The 27,106-nt window shown below is 37.2% G+C and overlaps 6 gene segments (V, D, J or C); all 6 read left to right on the forward strand.

Moving 5' to 3' along the window:
- Positions 1-272: 272 nt before the first annotated feature.
- Positions 273-801, forward strand: LOC118803421. The segment is given in 2 exon segments: positions 273-340; positions 494-801. Coding segments are annotated over 2 exon segments (351 nt in total).
- A 3,391-nt stretch (positions 802-4,192) lies between these two features.
- LOC118803422 lies at positions 4,193-4,714 on the forward strand. The segment is given in 2 exon segments: positions 4,193-4,279; positions 4,392-4,714. Coding segments are annotated over 2 exon segments (363 nt in total).
- Positions 4,715-13,309: 8,595 nt separating this feature from the next.
- Positions 13,310-14,121, forward strand: LOC118803423. The segment is given in 2 exon segments: positions 13,310-13,569; positions 13,682-14,121. Coding segments are annotated over 2 exon segments (483 nt in total).
- A 3,310-nt stretch (positions 14,122-17,431) lies between these two features.
- Positions 17,432-17,917, forward strand: LOC118803424. The segment is given in 2 exon segments: positions 17,432-17,519; positions 17,604-17,917. Coding segments are annotated over 2 exon segments (360 nt in total).
- A 4,317-nt stretch (positions 17,918-22,234) lies between these two features.
- On the forward strand, positions 22,235-22,691 carry LOC118803425. The segment is given in 2 exon segments: positions 22,235-22,290; positions 22,384-22,691. Coding segments are annotated over 2 exon segments (351 nt in total).
- Positions 22,692-24,584: 1,893 nt separating this feature from the next.
- LOC118803426 lies at positions 24,585-27,072 on the forward strand. The segment is given in 3 exon segments: positions 24,585-24,712; positions 26,404-26,450; positions 26,732-27,072. Coding segments are annotated over 3 exon segments (516 nt in total).
- The last annotated feature ends 34 nt before the right edge of the window (positions 27,073-27,106 follow it).

A 27,106-nucleotide genomic window follows, 5' to 3' on the forward strand; every position in this document is an offset into this window, starting at 1 on the left:
ATATCATGCATTACAATCATTGTTTCTGCCTGTAAGATCACTTAAACTATATTTTGTAGGAATCATTTATTTCAAAAATTTAGTCATCTAATCATACTGCTATGAATGCAGTGATTTAAAGAGCAATTTGGGGGATCCTTACAGTAAAAGACAAAAAACTCCCCCATAAAACAAAGTATGAATAATGAGTTCTGTATGCAAATGTTTACTTGTGTGATATAAAATAGAGGATGAGACATTCTCAATTAAGCTGTGGAGAACAGAGACGATCACACAGGTCCAACTTCAACACCAGCCATGTTCTCTACATCTCTACTGCTCCTGCTGGCAGCTGCATCCTGTGAGTTGTGATTCAATATGTATTCATATATATATATATATATATATATATATATATATATATATATATATATATATATACAATTCATTTTAAGCTCAAATTTAAACTGCGTTAATTTGATGCATCTATTCGCTATATATTGTTGATCTACAGGTGTTCACTGTGAGGAACTGACTCAGCCTGGTTCCATGGTGGTCCGTCCAGACCAGAGTCTGACCATCAACTGCAAGGTTTCATATTCAGTTACAAGCTATTATTCAGCTTGGATCCGACAGCCTGCAGGAAAAGCTCTGGAGTGGATTGGATATATTAGGGACAGTGGGACCTCAGCTTACAGTGACAAACTGAAAAACAAGTTCAGCTTCTCCAGAGACACTGGAACCAACACAATAACATTACAAGGACAGAATCTGCAGACTGAAGACACAGCTGTGTATTACTGTGTGAGACTCTCACAGTGACACTAAACTAATGAACACGGCTTACAAAAACCTACTGTCCTGAAATGAGATCTAATGAAATAAATATGTTCAACTTGTCAAGAAATTAGCTACATATGGTCTGGCTCAAAAAATACTAGTTTCCTATTTGGAACTAGTTTATGCTCTTTTCAGTCAAAGTGAAAATTGTAAGGTAGAAACTGTAAGACATGAAGAACATGCATTGAAAATGTAAGCATGCCAATCTAAACTAAAATCTTGACTAATACCTAATCGGAAAATTATGATATGTGTAAAAAATCCTAAAACTGTAAAAGTGTATTGTTTTTCAGTGTGGAGATGTAGATGCTTCTATACCCAAAAATATCTAAGCCATAATATATATAAGCCATAATATGACAAATATAGACCTTTGTATGTTTGGTAGAATTTATCTCTATTCTGAATGTTTGGCATTGGTGGACAGTAACTAAGTAAATGTAATTCGTTACTGTACTTAAGTCGTTTTTTTGTGTATCTGTACTTTACTGAAGTATTTCCACTTTGGGTGACTTTTTACTTTCACTCCACTACATTTCAAAGTCAAATATCTCACTTTTTACTCCACTACATTCTGAGAAATCTGTCCTTTTGGTTTATGTGTGTATAAAAACATAACATGTCAAAAAGAAAGAGGCATGAAGCAAGAACACCAATCAGGGCACAGCATGCACTTTGTTTTGAGCTTGTTTTGACCTGTTGAACATACCGACCCAGTACAAGCACATGGTTCAACGACAGCATAAAAGTTTGGGAGTGTCTATTCCAACATAAATGATGGAAGAATATCCTGACTCGAACCTAACTTTGTGTAAATAGACCACAATATAGAAATATGTACACATATGCAGTTGTGACTGACGTGTCTTTTTTCTGAATTTATACAAACACATTTCATTTTATAGTAAATTAGTTTTTGCTAGTTTATGTTTATGAACAGAGACCTACAGATGCAATATAGTAAAGGAAAACTCATTTGTGAACCTGAGTTTAAAGTTTTTATTAAACTTAAACTTGTAACTAAGTTGCAAATAAATCTTAAACTGAAACTTTGCTTGTTCGTAAAAGGTTATTATGGAGCCACTCGGTTCTACCTAATGGAAATGGTTTGCCTTCAGAGATTTGTGCTTATGATAATTTAAATAGACATTAAAAGACTGGTTTACCAAGAGTGATACTGGAGTATTTTCACCTAAAATGAGTTAATGAAGCAGAGTCCTGTTACAAAAATGATAATAGGACATCAGAGTCATAATTGATCTTTTAGTACTTTCACTTTCGATACTTAAGTACATTTGGAGGTCTAAATGGAGGAACTTCTACTTTTACTGGAGTAATATTTTACCTTGGGTATCTCTACTTTAACTCAAGTACATGGTTTGTATATTTCGTCCACCACTGGTGTTTGGTGATGACTCCTTGTGTTATGGTATATGCATGTCCACATTGGAGACAGTGAACCGTGTTATCATGTAGAATCTGCACTTTCTGCGTGCAACTGTGTTTTCTATCACTATATAAAAGATGCACGAGGCTTCCTTTATTGCTGGATACACTGTGATGTTTTCGGAGCACATTTGGGTCAGTAAATGCTTATTATTCATATTTACAAATGCAATGAAAGACTGCACCTTGAAAAGTTAAGAATACATCATTAACATATAATAGAAGTTTCTAATAGCAGTGTTTAAGCTATGAGTAATGTAATGTGAATGTAATGTGAATGTTCCCCACTGTTAGCTTGGAAAACCCCACTGAAATATTGAAAACTCCACAGCAGGAATGAGCATTGTTGACAATACTCAGGCTAGTTAAGAAGTGAAGATTTCTGTGTTGAAAAATGTGATATAACGGATGTGCACCTGTAATTGGTGGATTCATGTCTCTGTCTATATTTTGCAGGAAACTGACCAATGGACGCTCAGGATATCACTAAGATCTGACCCATCATGTCAAAAACACTTCATTTTTTGTTCACTCGCCTTGGACACAGATGCAAGTGGTGTGTAAAAAGTTCGCAACCACTGAAGTTGCTGCAGCGGTTTTGAAAAAATAGCGGTGAGGAGAAAATTTATCTGCTATTTTATTCATACATTCCACTATGTTTGTGAACTTAAGACTTTGGTAAACCCATTTCAAGCACTAAAACAAATTTTCCATTTGAGTAAAGCTGTTTTCACAAGCGATATTAAGAATTTCTAAAACCAGATTTTATTTTTTTCAGCTTTCAGGCCCAATCATCTCTTTACATGGTGCTCCAGGTCAAAGGGGTCTTATTGTAGAGATTGTTTTGAACATTTTGATATATAATATGTGGTTAAAGCCACATTGAAAGTACATTTAATGGTGAATTTAAGAATAAAAAAAAAAAAATCTAAATGCTCTCAGACCCCAGAGCGGTAATGCACCAACAGGTGGAGCTACAGTTCAATAAAAGAGGCGAAGCAGATCTGAGCTGGGAAATTCTGCTTAGTGCTCACAGCTGGACACTGAGAATAAACTGACTTTCTGATTCCACATTAATCAACAGACTGAATTTGCATGGATGTCCTGGATGTTGTGATCAGTGATAGTTACTGAAGTATTGATTTAACTGACTGTCCACTTTATATTAAACCTGCCAGTTTTAGAAACTCCAGGACTGGACACTGGATTGAGGGTCTGGAGATGAGGACCTCTACTGTGGAGAATCATCCTTGACCAAATTACAGTCCCTGCTAACAGTCAGTAGCTCCAGCTACAAACAGATCCCACAAACTGACCTGTGCTGACCATCTGGAATGGACCCATATTGAAAGCAGATATATTTCTTCTTTTCCTCTCTCTTTTCTTTCTTTCTTTCTTTCTTTCTTTCTTTCTTTCTTTCTTTCTTTCTTTCTTTCTTTCTTCTCTTTTTCTTCTGTCTCCTTCCCTTCTTTCTGTCTTTCTTTCTTTCTTCCTGCTTCTGTTCTTTCTGTTTCATTCTGTATTCCTTTGTCTTTATCTTTTCCTGCCTCCCTTCTTTCTTTCTTTCTTTCTTTCTTTCTTTCTTTCTTTCTTTCTTTCTTGTCTTTTTCTTCTTTGTCTCTTTTCATTCATTCTTTCTTTCTTTCTTTCTTTCTTTCTTTCTTTCTTTCTTTCTTTCTTTTTCTTTTTTCCTTTCTTTCTTTCTTTCTTTCTTTCTTTCTTTCTTTCTTTCTTTCTTTCTTTCTTTCTTCTATCCATTTCTTCTATCTTCTTTTTTTTCTCCCATTCCTCCTTTCCCCCTTACTTATGTGAAAGGACACAAAGTGAAACCCAGTGTATTTGATGTACTAATGATGAACATATTGCACTACATGCAAATTCTCCACCTGCCACTCTTACATAAGCAGTGGTCTGTATGTGCTGGTGAGGAGGAGAAGAGCATCTCCATTCAGTTTAGTCTAATACGAAACAACAATGATCTCCTCAGTGCTGCTGCTGCTGCTAACAGCTTTCAGTAAGTCTCAATGTTCCTTTAACTCCATCAGTTTTGATTAAACCTGAACTGAGATTTTATACATAGTTGTAAATAAGAAATTAACGCCATGCTCTCTCATTGTTATTGTCAGGTGGTGTAGACTGTGTGGAGCTCACTCAGGCTGCTTCTAAGGTAGTAAAACCTGGAGAATCGTTCTCCATCTCCTGTAAGACCTCAGACTCGAGCTACTGTATTACTTGGATACGGCAGCCTGCTGGGAAAGCACTGGAATGGCTTGGATATCTGTGTAGTAGTGGTAGCACTAATATCAAAGACACAGTGAAGAGCAAGATCAGTTTCAGTCAGGACACGTCCAGCAGCACAGTGTTTTTACAAGGCCAGAACTTTCAGTCTGATGACACAGCTGTTTATTACTGCGTCAGACAACCCACAGTGTTACAACCACCCAGCTGACCTGAACAAAAACACCCTCAACAACTCACTAATGGCTTACATCTCAGCACTCCTCTCCATGTTCTTTTTTATCTTATATCTTCTAATCTATGCATGCAAATATCAATCAATCCATACAAGCATTTTAAATGAACAAAAAATGTAATAGATACACAAAAAACATACATCATTATTAATCATTCTTAATGAATTTATATACACGATACAAGAAAAGTTTGGGCACCCCTGCTCAAATGACATGATTTGATTTTCTAAGTGAAAGTATGTTAACACATCCTCTACAGAGAACATTTCTCCACATCTGAATGTATTTATACTGTATATCTACTGAAATGAACATATTGGGGGAAAGAATAAAATATAAAATTCGGTCTGTATAAAGTTTATGGGGCAATTTATTGTTATTTGTTAACCCTCTACTGCACACATTATGAGAGCAATAAAAAAGTTCGCTTTTCATGGTCCTTGATTTATTTTTTCATTCCTTATTATTAAAGACAAAAAATATGTGTGCAGGGTGTCCCTTTGGAGTATGTTGCCTTGAGGCAACATTGTGCAACAATGGGAAGAAATTATATAGAGCTGTGTTCCTTGAAGTGGTGAGACCTGGCTTGTGACATGGCTAAATCCATTCCACCTTTATACAATGTTACTTCTAGGCAACAAACATTTCTGCAAATTCTCAAAAAAAAAAAAAAGATACTTAATGTTAAAAATGAGGTGTAAATGTGCCCACTAAGAGATAGTGTGACCAAGTATATTCGTGACCAAATACATTTTATTGACTTACTCAAACTCTTCCTCTTGTTAACTCTATCGTTGTCATTAAATATGTATAATGATAGTGTAAAGTGAGGAAAATGAGTTTGTTGCCCTGAGGCAACATCGTGCAATAGAGGGTTAATTTAATTTGTTAATGTTTTTGTTGATGTTATTTGTTTAATTTTTTTCTATACTTTAGACTTAGCAAATAAAGAGAAATTATGCACTAAATTAGCAGTTAAAAGTCATATTTACATTTGTTCTAATTAGAAGATGTGTTAACGTATTTTTACATGTGATTTTACTGGGTTGTTCATTAAACAGCAGTAAAAAATGTTGCAGTGATTATATTGTTCTACTCCACACATCACCCTAAATCTTAAACAGAACTCATTGTACAGGCTTCATTATCAGGTTCCTTATTGGTGGATGAAGCCAGTGAGGCGGATCCATGCAAACTCATCTTCCTCTTATATGTGATGCCTGATTCCACTGCTATGAACTAAGAAAGAATAACCAAGAAAATAAGGAAGAAACTATGGAGCTTGTTGTGAATCAGCTTTTGATACTAATGTTTCTGAATGGTGAGATGAATTCAATAATCAGTATTTGAATTTGTTTTATTATATTGCAATATTGGTTGTATTTACATGTATCTTTTCCAAAGGTGTTCTGTGCCAAACCTTTATCCAGTCTGAAGCTGTGGTTAAAAGACCTGGAGCGTCTCATAAACTTATATCAAACTCAAAAAAGTGAGGAAAATTTCAGTTTTCCATGATTTGGGCCCTTTAAGGCAAGAAACTAAGGGTCAATAGGGCCATTTTTAAAACACTGAATATTATAGTGAACTTCTGCAAGTTGGTTGATGATATTCTTACAAGTATTTATTTATTTATTTATTTATTTGCATTTAGAGTTTTCTGAAAAACTACAAATTACAGATTTATGAAATTAGATCTAAATATAAAGCAATGTGCATAGATTTACATGATTTTCAAAAAATGTAGTCCATGAATGATGTTAGAAATAAAATATTTATTTCTTTGTAAAGAGAAGATTTTATAGAAGAGGTTGCTGAACTTTCCTACGCATTTTGATTATGTAATGTTTTTCAGCTCATTTTGTAGCACAAAAAATCTAGCATAAATCCCGCTATGAGCAAAATAAAATGTATGTATAAAATGTATTCTACGACATAAAATAGTAATAGTAATATTGAAATACTGCATAAATCCAGTATAAATCCATTACCACTACTATTACTTCTAATCAGGGCCGGAATGGGACTTGTTTTCAGAATGGACATCATATGATGCAAATCTGTAGATGTTCATCTTTTTATTTCTTACTCTCAATTATTATTTATATGCTACACTGAAATACTAAGGTGGCCAACTAGTAATGAAATTAAAATTGTTTTGCTTTTATCATAACTGACAATCATGACAGTCAAAATGCTAGCTAAGCAATTTAAGGTCAGCATCTTTCACTGCCCACCTGCTTGGATATCTCCTCATCCTCCTTAAATAGCTTCTTCATTCTTGTCATGATATTTTGCAGTTCTTTCTGCTGCTGTCCATTTTTTTTAGACTGATGTTAGCTTCCTATTCGAATTTCCTTCCTTCTTAAATAGTGCAGCAGTTACATGCTAGCACCTAAACAGGTGTCTAAATGTAACTGCTACATCATTTAAAGTGCAATGGGAAATGAGAATAAGATGCTAACTTCAGCTTCATTTAATCTCTGTCCACTGTACAAGACTCGGTTTCAATCTGCAAACTTAGGACTGGACCACTAGAGGTAGGGGGGTAGGTAGAGGCTGGTTTAACCCCTAATGTACAACAGATAAACACCTGTATGTAACTTTTATGTTTGTCTGAGAGTTCTTGTGCTTATATGTATGAGTTTATATAATAGCTCACAGTAACCGGCCCAAAGCGCTACCAGCTCACTGGGAATTCTCCTTAATCTCCCAGTTACCTACTCTGGGATTTCTACTTACGACAAAAAATATAGAAATCCTTCTGGATTGTCCTTCCTGATAGGGTTAGTTAATAACATGTAAAATGTCCCAAATGAAGATTTCCGATCGTGAACCCGTCTGAGAAAAATAATTTCACATTTATGGGAATGTCGTCATTACAAAGGCAGTAGACATGTTTGAATATTACAGCCCCAATTCCAAAAAAGTTAAGACACTGTATAAAATGTAAATAAATGTAAATAAAAACAGAATGCAATGATTTGCAAATCTCATAGACCCATATTTTATTCACAACAGAACATAGAACACATATCAGATGTTAAAGGTGTTCCCGTATATTAACTCATTTAGAACTTGATGATAGCAATGCATCTCAAAAAAGTTGGGACAGAGCCGTGTCTACCATTGTGTAGCATCCCCCCTTCCTTTAACAACAGTCTGAAAACATCTGGGAAGTGAGGAAACCAATAGCTGGAGGTTTGGGAGAGGAATGTTGTCCCATTCTTGTCTGATGTAGGATTCTAGCTGCTCAACAGTTCTGGGTCTTTTTTGCTGGATTTTTCATTTCATGATGTGCCAAATGTTTTCTACTGGTGAAAAGTCTGGACTGCAGGCCAGTTCAGCACCCGGGCTCTTCTTCTGTGAAGCCATGCTGTTGTGATGGATGCAGCTTTGTCTTGCTGAAATATGCAAGGCCTTGCCTGAAAGAGACATTGTCTGGATGGGAGCACATGTTGTTCTAAAACCTCTATAAACTGTTCAGTATTGATAGAACCTTTCCAGATGTGTAAGCTGCCCATGCCACAGACACAAATGCAACCCCAATCCATCAGAGATGCAGGCTGTTGAACTGTGTGCTGATAAGAAGCTGGATGGTCCCTCTCCTCTTGAGTCCGAGGAGTCTCTTGAGTTTCCAAAAAGAATGTCAAATTTTGATCCATCTCACCACAGTACAGTTTTCATTTTGTCTCAGTCCATTTCAAATGAGCTTTGGCCCAGAGAAGATGGCGGTGTTTCTGGATTTTGTTGACATATGGCTTCTTCTTTGCATGATACAGCTTTAACTTGCATTTGCGGATTACAATGATTTCTGGAAGTGTTCCTGAGCCCAGGCAGTGATTTCCAGTACAGAATCATGCCTGTTTTTAATGCAGTGCTGACAAAGGCCCAAAGATCACGAGCATCCAGTATTGACCGTCAGCCTTGTCCCTCGCATGCAGGGATTTCTACAGATTCTCTGAATCTTTTGATGATATTATGTATTGTATATGGTGGGATATCCCAAGTTTTTGCAATTTCACACTGAGGAACATTTTTCTGCAATTGTTCCTCAATTTTTAGACACAGTTTTGCTCTGCCCATCTTTGCTTCTGAGAGACTCTGTCTCTCTAAAATGCTCTTTTTATACCCACTCATGTGAGTTAGTTGCAAATTGCTCCTCCAGCTGTTTTTTATTAGTAACACTTACTTTTCCAGCCTTTGTTGACCCTGTCCCAACATTTTTGAGATGTGTTGCTGCCATCAAGTTCTAAATGTCTCACTTTCAACATCTGATATGTGTCCTGTGTTCTATTGTGAATAAAATATGGGTCTATGAGATTTGCAAATCATTGCTTTCTTTTTTTATTTACATTTTATACAGTGTCCTAACATTTTTGGAATTGGGGTTGTAGTTAAACTTTACAAGAAATGATGAACTTTTGGTGGAGCAATTTTAAAAAAATACAGTTAGATGTGAATGGACACAAAACGACAAAACATGCTTTGTTTTGACATTTTTTCTACAATTACAGTTGAGGACAAGACATGTAACAGATTTATCCAAAAATCTGAACAATGACTGATGGGACCAAAATCATTTCCATCTGTGACATCACTTAAACTGTAATGACTGTAGGAGCCATCAGAGGGCTGCTTACAGTCAAAAACACACAACTCCCCCATGAATAAACTATGAATAATACGGCCTGTATGCAAATGTCCACTTGTGCAATGATAAATAGGGGATTAGACACTCTCTGTTAAGCTGTGAAGGTCCAACTTCAACACCAACCATGTTCTCTACATCTCTACTGCTCCTGCTGGCAGCTGCATCCTGTGAGTTACTCAGTAAAGACCACATTTCACTCAGTCAGAATGCTATTAAGTTTAAGCTCAGTTTCAAACTGCATTAAATTGGTGCATCTAATCACTATATATTTTTTGTCCACAGGTGTTCACTGTGAGGAACTGACTCAGCCTGGTTCCATGGTGGTCCGTCCAGGCCAGAGTCTGACTATCGACTGTAAGGTCTCATATTCAGTTACAAGCTATGCTACAGCTTGGATCTGGCAGCCTGCAGGAAAAGCTCTGGAGTGGATTGGCTTTATCAGGGGCAGTGGGAGCACAGAGTACAGTGATAAACTGAAAAACAAGTTCAGCATCTCCAGAGACACTGGAACCAACACAATAACATTACAACATAACAACATAACAAAAATGTAAATAAAAACAAAATGCAATGATGTGCAAATCATTTAAACTCTATACTTGATTGAAAATAGTACAAAGACAACATATCAAATGTTGAAACTGAGAAATTGAGAACTTTTCATCATCTATGGTACAAAATAACATTAAAAGATTCAGAGAATCTGGAGAAATCTCTGTATGCAAGAGACAAGGCCAAAAACCAGTATTTGCTGGCCTTGATCTTTGGGCCCTCAGGAAGCACTGCATTAAAAACAGACATGATTTTGTAGTGGAAATCTCTGCATGGGCTCAGAAACATCTCTTAAAACCACTGTCTGTGAAAACAGTTCATCACTCCATCCACAAATGCAAGTTAAAACTGTAATACACAAAGAAGAAACTGTACATGAACAGGATCCAGAAACGCCGCCACCTTCTCTGGGCCTGAGCTCATTTAAAATGGACTGAGGGGAAGTGGAAAAATATCCTGCGGTCCGACGAATCATGGACACTGTGTCCTCCAAGCTAAAGACCAGTCAGCTTGTTATCAGTGCACGGTTCAACAGCCAGTATTCATGATGGTATGGGGGGCATTAGTGCACATATCATGGGTGATATGCACATCTGTGAAGGCACCATTAATGCTGAACAATATATACATTTTTTGGCAACATATGCTGCCATCCAGACAATGTGATTTTCAGGGAAGGCCTTGATTCTTTCAGCAAGACAATGATAAACCACATCCTGCAAGTACTACAGCAGCATTGCTCCATATTAAAAGAGTTGGGGTGCTAAACTGACCTGCAGTCCAGACCTGTCATCCACTGATAACGTTTGGCACATTATGAAACGAAAAATACGATAAATGAGCCACCGAACTGTTGAGCAGCTGAAATCCGATATAAAACAAGAATGGGAAACATTTCTCTTTCAAAACCACAGTAGTTGGTCTGCTCAGTTCCCAAACGCTTACAGAGTGTAGAAGAGGTGATGAAACACAGTAGTAAATAGGCCCCAGTCTCAACTTTTTTGGAATGTGTTGTTGGCAACAAATTCAAAATGGGCATTGATTTTTCAAAAAGCAATACAATTTCTCAGTTTCAACATTTAATATGTTGCCTTTGAACAATTTTCAATAAAATATAGGGTATAAATGATCTGCACATCATTGCATTTTGTTTTTGTTTACATTTTGTGCAGCATCCCAACTTTTTTGGAAATGGGGTATTTGTTATGGATTGTAAACGGAGTAACTACCCTAAAACTGCCAACTGAATCACTTGCTAGTAAAGTGTGATGTTGTGCTGTGGTACTGTTAATTGTACCAATTTAGGCAAAACAGAAATAGGGCTTTTTCAAGAAACTCTTGAAAAATAACCGGATTTTGAATACTGCCTTTATAAATTGTAACATGGACTGAATAGAGATACATAATTTCTGTAATCTGAATACATATTCCCAAAATATGTATTCCATTTTATCCCAACCCTGGATTGAACAAACAATCAACCGGATGTACGCACTTGTGAAAAAGGCCTATTGTAAGATAACGTGAATGTAGTAAGTTCAAATAAGTCCATAGAGTTATCTGATGAGTGATGTCATCCCTCTGACACTGTAACTATGCAAATCCTTCTCCTCCCTTTATGAAGAGACGCTGAACAGCACTGAGAGATCTGCAGAGAAAAGCTCATCAGCTCAGACTCAACCTCAACCATGTTCAGCACATCTCTAACACTGCTGATGATCACTAGTCTACCATGTACGTCTCAGGATTAGAATAAGAGAATGAAATAGCAGAGAAAATCTTTCTGTGATCATGTTTCATTCAGAACTTTAATTCTTCTTCTTTTCTGCAGGTTTTCAGAGTCAGACTCTCACTCAGTCTGAAGCTGTGGTTAAAACACCTGGACAATCTCATAAACTGACCTGTACAGCATCTGGATTCACATTCAGTGACTATCGTATGGTGTGGGTCAGACAGGCTCCTGGGAAAGGACTGGAATGGATTGCATATATAAGCACACAAAGTTCTCCCATCCACTATTCCCAGTCAGTCCAGGGAAGATTCACGATCTCCAGATCCGACTCCAGCAGTCAGCTGTACTTACAGATGAGCAGCCTGAAGAGTGAAGACACTGCTGTGTATTACTGTGCTAGAGCGTCACAGTGATAGAAAACAGTGACAGAGCTGTACAAAAACACTTCTCCATTCATCCTAAGGAGAAGCACTCAGATATATAACACTGGGTTGAACGACATATGCTACCAGTTAAAAGTTTGGAGTAATAATAATAAAGTGTCCAATAGTTTCTCCATAATGATGCACATAGCTATATGTATGGAATGTGATTGTAATAAGACTGTGTTAATATTCTAAGTTGCAGAACATAAAGGACAAAATTTTAGTATATAAATGAAATGGAATACTGTGGAAAAGTGTTCAGGATGATCTAAGGAATGAATGGTTTGGGTTCTGTTTTCTTCGGTAACAGAACTTAATTATATAGACAAATACAAATATATCAAATAAAGTAGACAATAAAATCAACAATTAATATCAACAATACCTAAAATATTTCATACTTGGTGATCAATGCTGTGCTATAAATTTTGTACAGGCCACATTTTATCAATTATTATTATTATTATTTTATTTGTTAAATTCAGCAAAGAAACTGTAATTTTGCACAAAAATGTGCAGGAATATTTGACTGGGGTGCCCAAACTTTTGCATATAAATAATTTCAGAGTTTTACTCACATAATAATGTTTAATGTTCCCAAATAGCTTCATATATTAAACAAAGCATCTAAAAATATCATCTTCTGTAAAGCATTTGAATCAATAATTTTAGTAATTGATTTTTTTTTTTTAAGTTGTTGACAAAAATGGACTAAATTTATCATAACATGATGAGTGATTGTAACCTAAACTGCATGTATGTGAGTTTGTTGACTGCTGATAAACTTTTGTATGCAAACTACCATTAATGCACCAACAGGTGGAGCTAAAGTTCAACAAGAGAGGCAAAGCAGATCTGAACTGGGAAATTCTGCTTAGTGCTCACAGCTGGACACTGAGAATAAACTGACTTTCTGATTCCACATTAACCAACAGACTCAGTTTACATGGATGTCCTGGATGTTGTGATCAGTGATGATTACTGAAGTGTTGATGTAACTGACTGTCCACTTATCAAACCTGCCAGATTTTAGAAATGCCAGGACTGGAAACTGATTTTTATAATGTAAACTGGTTTTATAATGTAAATAACTGTCAGTAGCAACAGCTACCAGCATATCCCACAACTGACCTATGCTGGCCGTCTGGAATGGACTTTCTCTCTGTCTTTCTGTCTGTATTTCTTTCTTTCTTTCTTTCTTTCTGTCCATTTCTTTTATATTATTTTTTTCTCCCATCCCTCCTTTTTCCCCCTTACGTATGTGAAAGGACACAATGTGAAACCCAGTGTATTTGATGTGCTAATGGTGAACATATTACACTATATGCAAATTCTCCACCTGCCCCTCCTACATAAGCAGTGGTCTGTATGTGCTGGTGAGGAGGAGAAGAGCATCTCCATTCAGTTTAGTCTAATACGAAACAACAATGATCTCCTCAGTGCTGCTGCTGCTGCTGCTAACAGCTTTCAGTAAGTCTCAATGTTCCCTTAACTCCATCAGTTTTGATTAAACCTGAACTGAGATTTTCTACATAGTTGTAAATAAGAAATTAACACCATACTCTATCATTGTTATTGTCAGGTGGTGTAGACTGTGTGGAGCTCACTCAGGCTGATTCTAAGGTAGTAAAACCTGGAGAATCGTTCTCCATCTCCTGTAAGATCTCAGAGTCGAGCTACTGTATTAACTGGATACGGCAGCCTGCTGGGAAAACACTGGAATGGCTTGGATATCTGTGTAGTAGTGGTAGCACTAATATCAAAGACACAGTGAAGAGCAAGATCAGTTTCAGTCAGGACACGTCCAGCAGCACAGTGTTTTTACAAGGCCAGAACTTTCAGTCTGGGGACACAGCTGTTTATTACTGCGCCAGAGAGCCACAGCGTTACAACCACCCAGCTGACCTGAACAAAAACATCCTCAACATCCTCAACAACTCACTGATTACATGTACTCAGCATTCCTCTCCATGTTTATTTTTATGTGATGTCTTCTATTCCAATCCATACCTGCTTTGCTAAAAGAATGAAAATTTAAATGAACACACAAAAACATTACAGTCAGTTTTACTGGTCATGAAGGATGTCTCTTCAATGGAATTTGTGTTGGGGAATGTGTTGTCTATGGTTCTATATGGAACCAAAAAGGGTTTGGCTGTTGTTACAATACCAAGCTTATAACAATAGAAGAACCTTTTTGGTGCTCTACAGTACCCTTTTCAAAAAACTTCTATATAGAACCATATACAATATATTTGTAATGGGTTTTGCAACTTTTAATATTATTATTGCTAGAAACTTATGTGAGGGTGTGAGGTAACCCGGATTTATTTGAAGTCTACAGACCAGGGCAAGAGAGAGAAACGCTCACACCAAGGATGCTTCAGAAAAGGGAATTTATTGGCTAAATATCAAACTACTTTTGGACTACATTCAATGATAAACAATAGAAAATAAAACCAGAAAACAAAACAAAACAAAGTGATAGTAATGAAAGACAAAATAGCTCGAGTAAGTTAGAGTGATTCACGGCTAAATGGTATGAGGCAGTGTGGTTTGGGAAGTCGCTTGGGAGAGCCTCTAGAGAATTAACCTAAGCCTGGACGGGAATAACTATATGGCTGGATGTACCTATATAAGTTCTCTTATTAAATAAATTGGCGTCAGGGCCCTGACTGCAAATTGATGGAACCAGCTTACGTGGGAGTCGGGGGCTGACTTCAGGAGGGGTCGTCTCAGGACAGACTCGATCGAAGGCTGGAGCTCACGCGGTGGTTCCTCTCCTAGCTGGCTGTGGATGCTGCATCTACATGCGGGCACGTGCCTTCCCGTCAGTGATTGGGTGGAGGCGTCTCGTGGCCGTCTGAGGGTGGAGCTTGGGCAGCCTTTCGAGGGTCAATCTGTTCACAGATCAGTGCGTGGCTCTGGGTGCGATGCTGGGTCTCCGTGGCGTCAGAACCGCTCCCACTCCGCTGGCAAGGTTCAGGTTGCAATCAGGGTTCTGAGGCTGGTGATACTAATTTAACTAACTACCTCTCTTTAGCAGAATCGGGTGGTTCAAACTTAAGGTGTGTAGATGCACAGGCAAGTTACAAACAAACAAAGGTTCCAGATCTGAAAATTTAGTGTTCTAATACTTCTGACCTGTCTTTCTGACCTAGGCCGGCACGAGCTTAGAAACTTAGCTATTCTTTGTTCCGAACGCAGGAATCTGAACTCAAATTTGCGGTGCACTCGGGTTTTGCTCGGCTGGAGGCCCTACCCTTTGGAGGTGGAGCCAGAGTGCTGATAGGTTCTCCTCACCTAAGGTTACTAGCTACTCATTGTTTCCAATCTGATTGGTTGTGCATAATTTTAGGAATACCTTCCCCAGAATCACTGCCTCCTTTGTTTCAGCTAGTTTGAACAAAGAAAAAGAAACATTTCTATATCATCAAATTGGTTTAACTTTCAAAATCAAGGAATGAACAACTAGGATATTCAGGCATGTTTCTAAGAGAGAGTTTAACCCTTGTTACTTGATACACAACACATGTCAACGAACACAGGTACTATTTGCCTATCATATCTGAACATGACCCAATGCATGAAAAATAAAATCGACAATAAAAGGAAAGGAACAAAGGAAGAAAAGAAAAGAAAACCACATTCAGGATACATATTGGTCAATGGTCTAAACTCACAGCAATTAAATGGTTGGGTCTGACTGTTATCAAAGTTATACTCTATGTATTTCTAGCATTTAATAGTAGAAAAACATACAGGTAATATTTAGGTACTACACAACAACAAGATTAATACAACAAGTAGTATTGCTTACAGATTATATAAATGTTGATAATCAAGCAGACAAAGCAAGACGTTTCTTGGGTTCCTTATTAGCACAAGTCCTCATGGTGGTGATGTGACAATTCGCGGTTTCACCCCTTGGGGGTGCTGTGGGTCCATGCTTGAGATCTCTAGGGAATTTAGAAAGTTGCAACTTTGTCGTCCGAGTTCCGTTTTTGGTATGTCTAGTTTAGTTAAAAAGAGTTCTAACGAATAGTTGCAGTTTGGAGTGGACATTTACTGTAGAAATGTACTTTCTGTTACTTAGAGATAAAGCTGTCCACAGGACTTCGGAGGGCCATGTGGCCAATATTCCAGGGAGCCATTGTCCTGTTGCCCTCTAGGTCAAGGGAGAGGGGTGCTGGTTCTTGATTCAGCTGTAAATCTGACTGAGTCTGGGGTTGGGGGGTATTAAGCCGACAGATTTACACCTCAATTCCAGATTTGCTGGAGCCAAAAGGCCCTTAACTTTGGGTTGTTGATATGTTAGAAACACTAACCTAGGGGTAAAGTTTCAGCCAGTGTTCGTTACATATTTCTTCATCAATCTGAACCATTTGACCATGCAAAAAAACCCTTCAAGCTCTGAGCTCTGAGTATCTCTGAGAGAACAATATTAAATATGTATGATGCATTTAAAACAGACGTTTCCTCTATATAGATTATCTGTCCCTTACATTATATGTAATTTGCATGTGCATGTGCTACCTGTGACAGCCAACTGCCCAATGATGACAAACAAGAGCACTGCAATGGGAAGACAACAGATAAACAATCTGTCAAAGTATCTAATCACATGAATATGAAAGTGATGGAAGATCTTTGATCTGTGCTATAAAAAATAAATGATAAAAAAGAAGATATTATATAGATCAGATCTACCATAGCTACTGTGCTCAACACTATGCAAGAAGAGTTGACCAGGAGTGAAGAACATTTATTTTATGACTGTTGGTAGTTATAGAGATACACAGATAAAACCTACAACCTCAGGCCTTTTACAGTCTCCAGCATTAAAAATGACCCTAAAAATTCTCCTAAAATTAAGACTAATTCATCAGGACTTTTATTTTTGTATTTATTTATTTTATTTATTTTCTTCCATTCATTGTAAAGCATAAATTAAGGAAAAATAATAATCTCGTAATCTCTCTCTCTCTCTCTCTCTCTCTCTTTCTCTCTCTCTCTCTCATGTTACATTATGTGTATTATAATGTCAAATAAGCTTCTCTAAACAGCAGTGTAAAATTCACTTATTAGATTATTATAGTAACTGCATCTATCTCAAAAGATAAAGAGAAACCTGCTTTGTACTTGTTCAAATATTGAAATATTTTTTAAAAAGTTTGTACTAGTGGATGTATTTCGAGATTTGTGGATAATGAACTTGTGTTCTTGGCTCTTTATTGGTGTTTAAAGTCAGTGAGGAGGATCTATGCAAACTCATCTTCCTCTTATATGTGAATCTTTCACTTCTACAAGATGCACTGCCTGATTCCACAGCTGGGAAATAAGAAAGAATACCCAAGAAAATAAGGAAGAAACTATGGAGATTGTTGTGAATCTGCTTTTGATAGCAATGTTTCTGAATGGTGAGATTAAGTCAATAATCAATATTTGAATTTGTTTTATTGTTATTGCAACACTGGTTTAATTTACAGGTTTCCTTTCCACAGCTGTTCTGTGCCAAACCTTTATCCAGTCTGAAGCTGTGGTTAAAAGACCTGGAGAGTCTCATAAACTGACCTGTACAGCATCTGGATTCACATTCAGTAGCTACTGGGCAGGTGTGGTCAGACAGGCTCCTGGAAAAGGCCTGGAATGGGTTGCTACTATTGGAACATCCAGCTCTCCCATCCGCTATTCCCAGTCAGTCCAGGGAAGATTCACGATCTCCAGATCCGACTCCAGCAGTCAGCTGTACTTACAGATGGACAGCCTGAAGAGTGAAGACACTGCTGTGTATTACTGTGCTAGATACTCACAGTGATAGAAAACAGTGACAGAGCTGTACAAAAACACTTCCCCATTCAGTTACAGAGGAAAACAAGGAGACTCTGACAGAGAAACTTACTGTTGTGAATCTACAGGTTATTACTCTGTAGTCAGACGTTGATAATGGAAATGTTTAATTGCTTCAGACATGAACTCAATTTAATTCACAATAAATAGCACATTGAAATGAAATATGTGAGTTTGTTCATTTGATGTTCACTGGACAGTTTTATAAGAATACTACCATTAAAGTAACAACAGGTGGTGCTAAAGTTCATCAAATGAAGCAAAGCAAATCAACTCAAAAACCAGCACACATGCTGACCAGTGATTAGTGAATATAAACTCAAAGCTGTGCACTTTATCAACTAGCCTTCACCAAATTACAGTGCATTTCATTTTATATTTCATAAAGTAGTCAGTATTGGGTCAAAGAAGATCTGCCTCAAGTGTTCTATTGCTTTTATTCAAGAGTTAAATAAATAAAGTAATAAATAAACAAACTGGGTCGTGAACGCGGCATTTAATATGTTTTAATGTTGGCAGTTCCTTCCGCCAAATTATAGCTCCTTAACAAGCAGCTTGTTGCTACATCAGAGTAATGAGCTCCACCCACTCGCTGCTCAGCCAGCAGTTCGTTCTCCAGCTCCACACAGACCAACGGGCAGTTTGGGAATTTAGTGTAGTCTCATCTTCAGAGTCTGACCAAATCAGCTGTCGGTCAAATGTGATCTTAAAAGTGTCCATTTTCTGTTTGTGACCAAAGTAAGAAGTAAAAACGTTCAAATGGTTTGAGCATCTCTGACAGCTGTCAAAGTCGTTAGCAACGCATTTCAGCGGAGTGATACAGTGTTTGTGAAAAACTCGTGATGTTATGGTGAAATAACAGGACAGTTAGAACACTTCTCAACCAATCAGCTTGCTTGGCTGGAACTAACTGTTGTATGAATACATATATATATATATATATATATATATATATATATATATATATATATATATATGTATTCATACAACTCCTGGCCTGTTGTGGAAAGGCATACTGAAAACTAATTGTTCCTAAATGGTCTTTTGCATGGATTTTTGTTCTATGAAAGAAATAAATAAAATACTGTTGATATTCATTTCACTATTAACATTGTAGAATTAGGATTAGGATTAAGTTTGGCCTTTTGGTTGCAGGTAAGGTAATGCTTAAGATTAGAATTAGGTTTAGGCTTTTGGTGGAATTTAAGATCAGGGTTAGGATTAGATTTTGGGTTGGAGTTAAGGTTAGGTTTAGGATTAGGACTAGATTTTTAAGGCCAGGTTAAGGATTAAGGTTAGGATTAGGATTGATTGGGTTTAGGTTTTGGGTTGAAGGTAAGGTTAGGGTTAGGATTGATTGGGTTTAGGTTTTGGGTTGAAGGTAAGGTTAGGATTAGGATTGATTGGGTCTAGGTGCCATATATTAGTGCCATATATTCAAGCAAATGAGAGTTTCAGTGAAACTGTACCAAGCACAGATAGAATCTACTGCTGTCTAGAATTTTTTGTGACTGTCAAAGCACAAAGCAACAAGTGCTTATATGGAGTTTAGAAATGAACCCATGAAATGGCTTTAGTTTAATTACACGCTTCACTTTATTACTCATTTTTATAACCTACAAATAGCTCAGCTAGTTTGCATTGAAGTCCCTGTAGTCACTGAATAATAAGCCTTAGTATGTGACAGACCTGGGATTTTAAGGGGTAAAGTGAGGACAAAATATTCAAAAGATGATTATTAAAAAGATATAGTTGTTGATCATGGAATATCATGATCAAAACATTTGAACCAAAAACATTTTAACAAAATGCTTTTTAAATATTTAGCACTGACAGATTTTGGTCATTTTTTGTAAAATTTTGTAAATTGTAAAACGAATATTTTAAAAATGCTTCCTTGACATATTGTGCATATGCAGTATAAAATATGGTAAAATATGGTGATGTTTATTGCTGTTGTAGACTGGTTAGTGAAAAACATTAAAATGTAAGGATGCAAATAACCATAAAGTAAATAACCTAACAAAGAAATAAATATATATTTTGTTGACTAGTCAGAATGAAGCAGTGACTTTAAAAGCCACTAGGGGGCTCTTTACACAGAACTTGCAATGCAAAAGTCTCAGCCTAAGAATAAACAGTTCGGTATGCAAACCTTTCCTCTTCATCGCCTTATATAAAGCAAAGTGGAGGAACAGAGGAATCGTTTTAAAACGAGTTGGTAGATTCTCAATGAAGAAGTGCATTAATGCAACAATGTTTTCTGCAAGATTTTTGCTGCTTCTTGCTACAGCATCCAGTGAGTGTCAGTATAATGGCTAAATAATATCAATGAGAGACTGTTATTTAACAATTATTGTAATTTCTTATTTCATATAGGTGTTCACTGCATAGAGCTGACCCAGCCTGGAACCATGGCCATAAATATTGGTCAGTCTATAACACTGACCTGTAAGGTGTCTGGATATTCATTAACTGAAAGCAGCTACTGTACAGACTGGATACGACAACCTGCAGGAAAAGCTCTGGAGTGGATTTCCACTATATGTGGTAACGGAGCAAAAGACACCAAAGCCTCCTTAAGGAGCAAGTTCAGCATTTCAAAAGACAGCAGCACTGTAACACTGTCGGGACAAAATCTGCAGACTGAAGACTCAGCTGTGTATTACTGTGCCAGAAGACCACACACAGTGATGAAACAGTGAGGAAGTGCTGTACAAAAACTCATCAACAAAACATTCCTCTGCCAGCAAACCTCACCAACTGAATATAATGTGACATCACTGCAAAGAAGACTCATAGAAGAAGGTCATGGATTCTGAACAATCTCTCCATATTGAACAATAAGCTGCAAATAGACACGGAAACAAACAGGTGAATGGCAGGAAAGGTCATCTGCAGCCATAGTGCACTACTCCATGGTGACCACATGACCCACACCAATAACGCACGATCACAACACAACGACCCATAGTCAACACAAAACCATATCTCAGAGTGACACACAACAACACTAACAACACAACAACAACAACAGAAGAGGAAAACAATGTTTAAGCTGGGGGTGGGGGGCACGGGGGTGGACGCTCAGCACAGCTTTGCATACTAGACCACCCCAACGCCCCTTGCACAATACAGAGCAGCTGCCACAATAATATCAGTATTTAGTGTGTCCATCTTTGCCTTTATTATAGCTTCCGTTTCAGGAGACTTTCAGTTTTTCCAAAAAATCTACAGGGATATTGTTCCACACCTCCAAAGTTCAGTCTTAGAAGTTGGTTACATTTTTTGACTTCTCACAATCCAAACAATCCCAAACACATTCAGTGATGTTGAGGTCTGGACTCTGGGGTGGACAGTCTATTATTCAGCTTCTTTGTTTGATGTGTCCGTCTCCTTTTCTCAGTGATACTTCTTGACAGCTACACATCCTTTCAGACCCACAGCGCTGAGTGGTCTTCTCAGAGTGGTACGATGGACAGAAACACCTGTGGATGTTTTCAGATCTGAAGCAGTTTGATTTTCTCCTCTCTCTCAATGATGAAAGCTTTAAGTGCTGTTTATCTGATGGGGACAGTTTTGGTGGTCTAGGAGATCCATTTCTATACATCTTTTATTAATTCCACATAACTCTAGTTTTGGAAAAAGGGAAATAAAAGAAAAGAAACATAACTATTATAACCACCTCACCGACAACATGACAGCACAACACAGTTATTAACGTGTTCATGATTCTTACAGAGAAACATATAACAGCATTTACTCCCAATATCTAATTAATACACTAACGTTCAAAGATTTGTAGTCACAGATCAATACAATATTTTGTATTTCATATACAATCACAATTTACACATCTCATAATATATAAGATATATTGCTATTATAATATACACTATGCATGCGTTGTAAACTAGACCACAAAATATATGTAAACAATTGCATAATACTAAATCTAATATTTCTTTATATTGTATAGCCTCCTAGCATCACTGTAAGAAATAGTTTTGGGTTCAACATAAAAACTCATGTCAACTCATATCAAACAATTTGACTGGGCTTGTTCAACTGAATAAAATCTTCTGAATGAAATGTAATTTATATGAATATTATATTAAAAATTCACATCCAGGTAGAGTTTTACTTCTGAAAGTCTTCAGTCCTGCTCAAGATGAGTTGTACCATATCATAAATAGCTTTGCCTACCACGGGTCACTAGATAAGCAAATGGAAACTCTCTATATAGAGAAGATGAGACCATGTCTATTAAGGTGTGCAGAACATCTTCAACACCAACCATGTTCTCTACATCTCTACTGCTCCTGCTGGCAGCTGCATCCTGTGAGTTACTCAGTAAAGAACACAGTTCAGTTTTTAAGTTATGTTTAATGTGTATTTATATATGAACATAATCCTTGTGTTTGTTATCTACAGGTGTTCACTGTGAGGAACTGACTCAGCCTGGCTCCGTGGTGATCCGCCCAGGCCAGAGTCTGACCATTAACTGTAAGGTCTCATATTCTGTTACTAGCCAGCACACAGGCTGGATCCGACAGCCTGCTGGAAAAGGTCTGGAGTACATTGGATTTATCAATAGTGGTGGGAGCACAGAGTACAGTGATAAACTGAAAAACAAGTTCAGCATCTCCAGAGACACTGGAACCAACACAATAACATTACAAGGACAGAATCTGCAGACTGAAGACACAGCTGTGTATTACTGTGCAAGCGCCTCACAGTGACACTAACTAATGAACACGGCTTACAAAAACCTACAGTTGCTCTAAAATGCTCTAAATATTAGAAATATCCAATTTAACCAGTTACACTGGTCAAACAATCCACAATTTTACATTAATACTATTGGAGCAGAAACAAACGTAGGCCATTTCTAACACTAAGCATAATGTAGACAATCGGTTATGTCATAAAGGCATTTAAATATTTGCTTAATTTCAGGATTGGCTCATTCTGGAAAAAACAATTCCCATCAGAAAATACATTGTTGTGATTTCAGTATTATTAGCTTCAAATAAAAAAAATATCAAATAAAATCTTAACCCTTATTTGCACAGTGTTGCCTCAGGGCAACAACCCCATTGTCTCCTCATACAGTTCTGTACTGGACAGTTTCTCTCAGAATGTGAAGTTATTTTTTTTTAATTTAGCAAAATATAACTGAGTTTTATCTGATGACAGATTTCTTAATGTGTGTTGCCATGAAGCAACACAGTCATCTATGGTGCCCCTAAGTACCCCCAGTTTCTTAATGTACATTGCCTATACGGTATATGCAGTCATTTACAGCCAGCCAGCCAACTTCTTTATTTTTAAGTGCTGGTTTGTTTTATTTCTTTTTTGGTCTGTATGTGAAAAAAATGTTTTATTGACTACATTTTGTCATATCAATAAACTATTGTGTTCTTATTTTTTTTCATACAAAATAATATGACTGAGGCGAGTTGGGGGCCATCAAGTAAAAGGTTGCTTAGGGTGCATTAATATTCAGAAACTGCACTGGGTTTGCTCAAACTATTTAAGGAAAATAATAGAAAAATAATCTTTTTTTATATTTGTGCTGGGGAATTTTAAACATGCACTATGACAACAATGGTTTAAAAACTGTTTGCTCATTTTTTATGCAAAAATAGATGTGAATGTTGAAATCAAAAGTATTTTTTAACCAATGCTTTGGAATTCTTTTTGGGGTATGTTGTCTTGAGGAAATATCATGCATTGTGGAAAGAAATGATGCAGTCATGTAATAAAATTCCTATATAAAATCCTATATAAGCCTAATTAACACTAGAAAACAGCTCTATTTCATTTTGTTTTCAACATTATGTCATTAAATTGCAAAAAATTCTAAAGGCAACAACATTTTTCAAACCGAGACAGAAAAAAAAGACAAATCTTTAAAACAGCAGATTGAAAATAAATAAATAAAAAGTTGGCGTGGGGTGTATAAATGACTGTTTATACCACATAAAGCAAGTGAATGGTCAACTTGTATTGTCTATTGAAACCAAATATATGCAATACAATTTGTTTAACTTCTTCACAAATATATGTGTAGTTTAATGATTTGAATAATCTCAATATAATTCTGCTAAAAGTATTTTGTTATGTTTAGTTACCCTTTTGCGCACAAGAGTTGCTCAAATTATTATTTTATATTTTTGAGAATTTGCTTGCAGCTTCAGGAAAGGATGTGCTTGGGGGGTTTCAATGCCATAAAAGCTGTTAGTGCTAAATCAAATTTGCATGTGACTCCTCCCACATTGGACACATATAAACAGCCTGCTTTAGGTAAGCTACAGTTAAGCTGGACACAGTAAGTTAATGAGCCATGTTTCAGTTATTTCTACTCGCAGCTGCTGCATGGTGTAAGATTCTTTATAATTACTCAGTGTCTATGCTGATGCTTCACAGTCTGGTTAAAATCTAACTCTTATTTCAAATTCATCCACAGGTGTGCACTGCAGTACTGATCATAACCAGCCCAGCTCACTGACTGTGAAGCCTGGGGGGTCTTTGACCATTCCCTGTAAGATTTCAGGCTATTCCCTCAGTGATAGCACTAAGGCCCCTCATGGATTCGACAGGCTGAAGGAAAAGCTCTTGAGTTCATTGGCATGATCCATGCGAGTGGGAGCACAGACTACAAAGATTCACTGAAGAGCAAGTTCAGCATCTCCAGAGACACGTCCAGCAGCACTGTTTTTCTAAACGGACAGAATCTGAAGGCTGAAGACACAGCTGTGTACTACTGCGCTCGCTACACTGGCACAGTGACACAGGCTACTGGACAACCTGCACAAAAACCTTCAGTGGCAGCAAAACCTCAATTTAGGAAACTCTTTAAAAAATCTGTAAAGAGTTTTCTGAAAAATCTGAACCTATTACTCATAAAATATTTAAAATGCTCTTCAACTGAGTGTAGAATGTTTCAGGAGCCTGTATTTCAGGCTGTTTACATAATGCTAAACTGCTTATTGTGTCTCCTTGTTGTGAAGCATTTCAATGCCAAAGTATTAGACTGTATTATACAGTTCAGTTCAAAGTTTTTGGACTAGCAGCAAAGTAAAAGTCTAATATGTGTGGCAGGTAAACTGCAAGCAAATTAGCAGTGAACAGAACAGAAGGACACATTTTAATTTGAGTAAAGGTCATAACTACACATTGCTGGCTCTACTTCTTTACCCCACGACAGAGGAAATTCATTGCTCTGTTTAGTCATTTTAATTAGAAGACTGTTAAAAATCATTTTATAACCATCACTTATCACACTATTAAGATTATGATGTTCTAAACTCTAATACAAAAAAATCAGTTTGATACCCATCATTGGGATTTACTACTCAGCTCTTTAGAAAATATAAAGCTTTAAAACAGAACAAAAATCAAAATATGAATGCTGTTATTTGTAAGCAGGTATTTTGGTTTCCTTCACAGGTGAACCTGTTTTGCCATCAGTAATGTAAGGAGGACCACTGACCAATCAGAGGCCTGGCTGATGTAGAGGGGGGAGGAGCCTAAGCCTTAAAAGAGGCCTTCAAGCTGGCTGACAAGAGAGAGGACTGATCACACTTGAAACCCCAGGTGGTGGTGAAACCCCAAGTAGTCGCATGGAGTTGCAGGATGACCTGAAATCAACAGGAACAATAGTTACTCAAAGAACAATGAGTTGCACCACAATCTTCACAGTTCCTACACCCCACTGCTAAAAAAGAAACATGGAGATGCACCCCTAGATTTGATCAGACGTCTTTTAGATAAACATATTCTGGTCAGATGAAACAAAAATAGAAGAATCTCGAATCCTGGCAATAAATCAGCTTGTCCTGTTTGGAGAAAAAGGGAATGATCCTGAGAACACCATACCCACAGTGAAGCATGATGGTGGGAGCATCAAGGCATAAAGCTTCAAAGGAAACATGGATTGATGTACCAAGACATATTAGAGGAGAATTAAATCTCCTTGGCCACAAAAGTAACAAAATAACTCTGGTTTCTATAAAAAGTGAAGATGCTGGCCTGGGCAATATTCGGTGTTGAATCCCATGGATAAATGTGTGCAGAATTTGTAAACTGAAGCCAAAGGGGACCGTGATCATCTGAAGACAGTTTGCCAAATGGAATGGGTGAAAAATGAGCCACAATTCTGCAAACTCTGCTTCCCATCAGTGTACTGGACTATCACATCACTTCATCTAGAATCAGTGCTCTATTAAAAAGTTCATAGTGCAGAAACACACCTCACTTTTTATTAAACATATACTGTAGGAAAGCATTTAAGTTTTCCTCCTTAATCATCTGAGATATAAATTATGCAAAGTGTCCACCAGCCACTGTATGTTTATAGGGCAGAGATACTCTCACACACATTCTATCGAACACGGAGCAGGAAAGATGAAGGAAGCAGCGTGTCTGTAGACCCTTATTGACTTCTAGAGTAATCTTGAACTGGATTGTTCTACTCTTGCTGGCCTGTGTACAGTGTAAGTGGACACATTGTCTTGTTGCTGTCAAAAGAAAACTGAAAGGATAAATTTATAGGGAAGTACTATATTAGTTAATTTTAAAACACTTTTCTGACCCACTGAAAAGTCAATTGATCCAAAGTAAAAGGCAACTGGAGCTTTCAAATGGATCTCAATTCTTATCATATATCATCTTATATGTCCTCAGACTTTCATCATTTCTTTATTAGCCATATCTCTAAGTTTAGGATGAAATGCAGTGTGTTTAATGGTCTCTATGGCCTGTTTCCTCCTCTCAGATGTTCATGGAATCAGTCTGAGCTCGTCTCCTGCTCAGTTGAAGCCTCCTGGAGGATCAGTGAGGCTGTCCTGTGAGGTTTCTGGCTATCGTCTCTCTGACTACGGTACAGTCTGGATCAGACAGCCTCCAGGGAAAGCCATGGAGTGGATCGGGATCATGTGGGGTAGTGGATCTATAGACACCGCAGCTTCCTTTAAGAGTCGCTTCAAAATTTCCAGAGACACAAGCAGTAATGTGCTGTTCTTAGACATCAGCAGCCTGGAGACTGGAGACACGGCTGTTTATTACTGTGCAAGAAGAGACACAGCAGTGCAGCTCTGTACAAAAACCCTTCTGTAGTTATAGTCAGTTGTCATTCATGTTGTACCTTCCA

The sequence above is a fragment of the Colossoma macropomum genome, unplaced genomic scaffold, assembly GCF_904425465.1.
Source record: "Colossoma macropomum unplaced genomic scaffold, Colossoma_macropomum, whole genome shotgun sequence".
Lineage (NCBI taxonomy): Eukaryota > Metazoa > Chordata > Actinopteri > Characiformes > Serrasalmidae > Colossoma > Colossoma macropomum.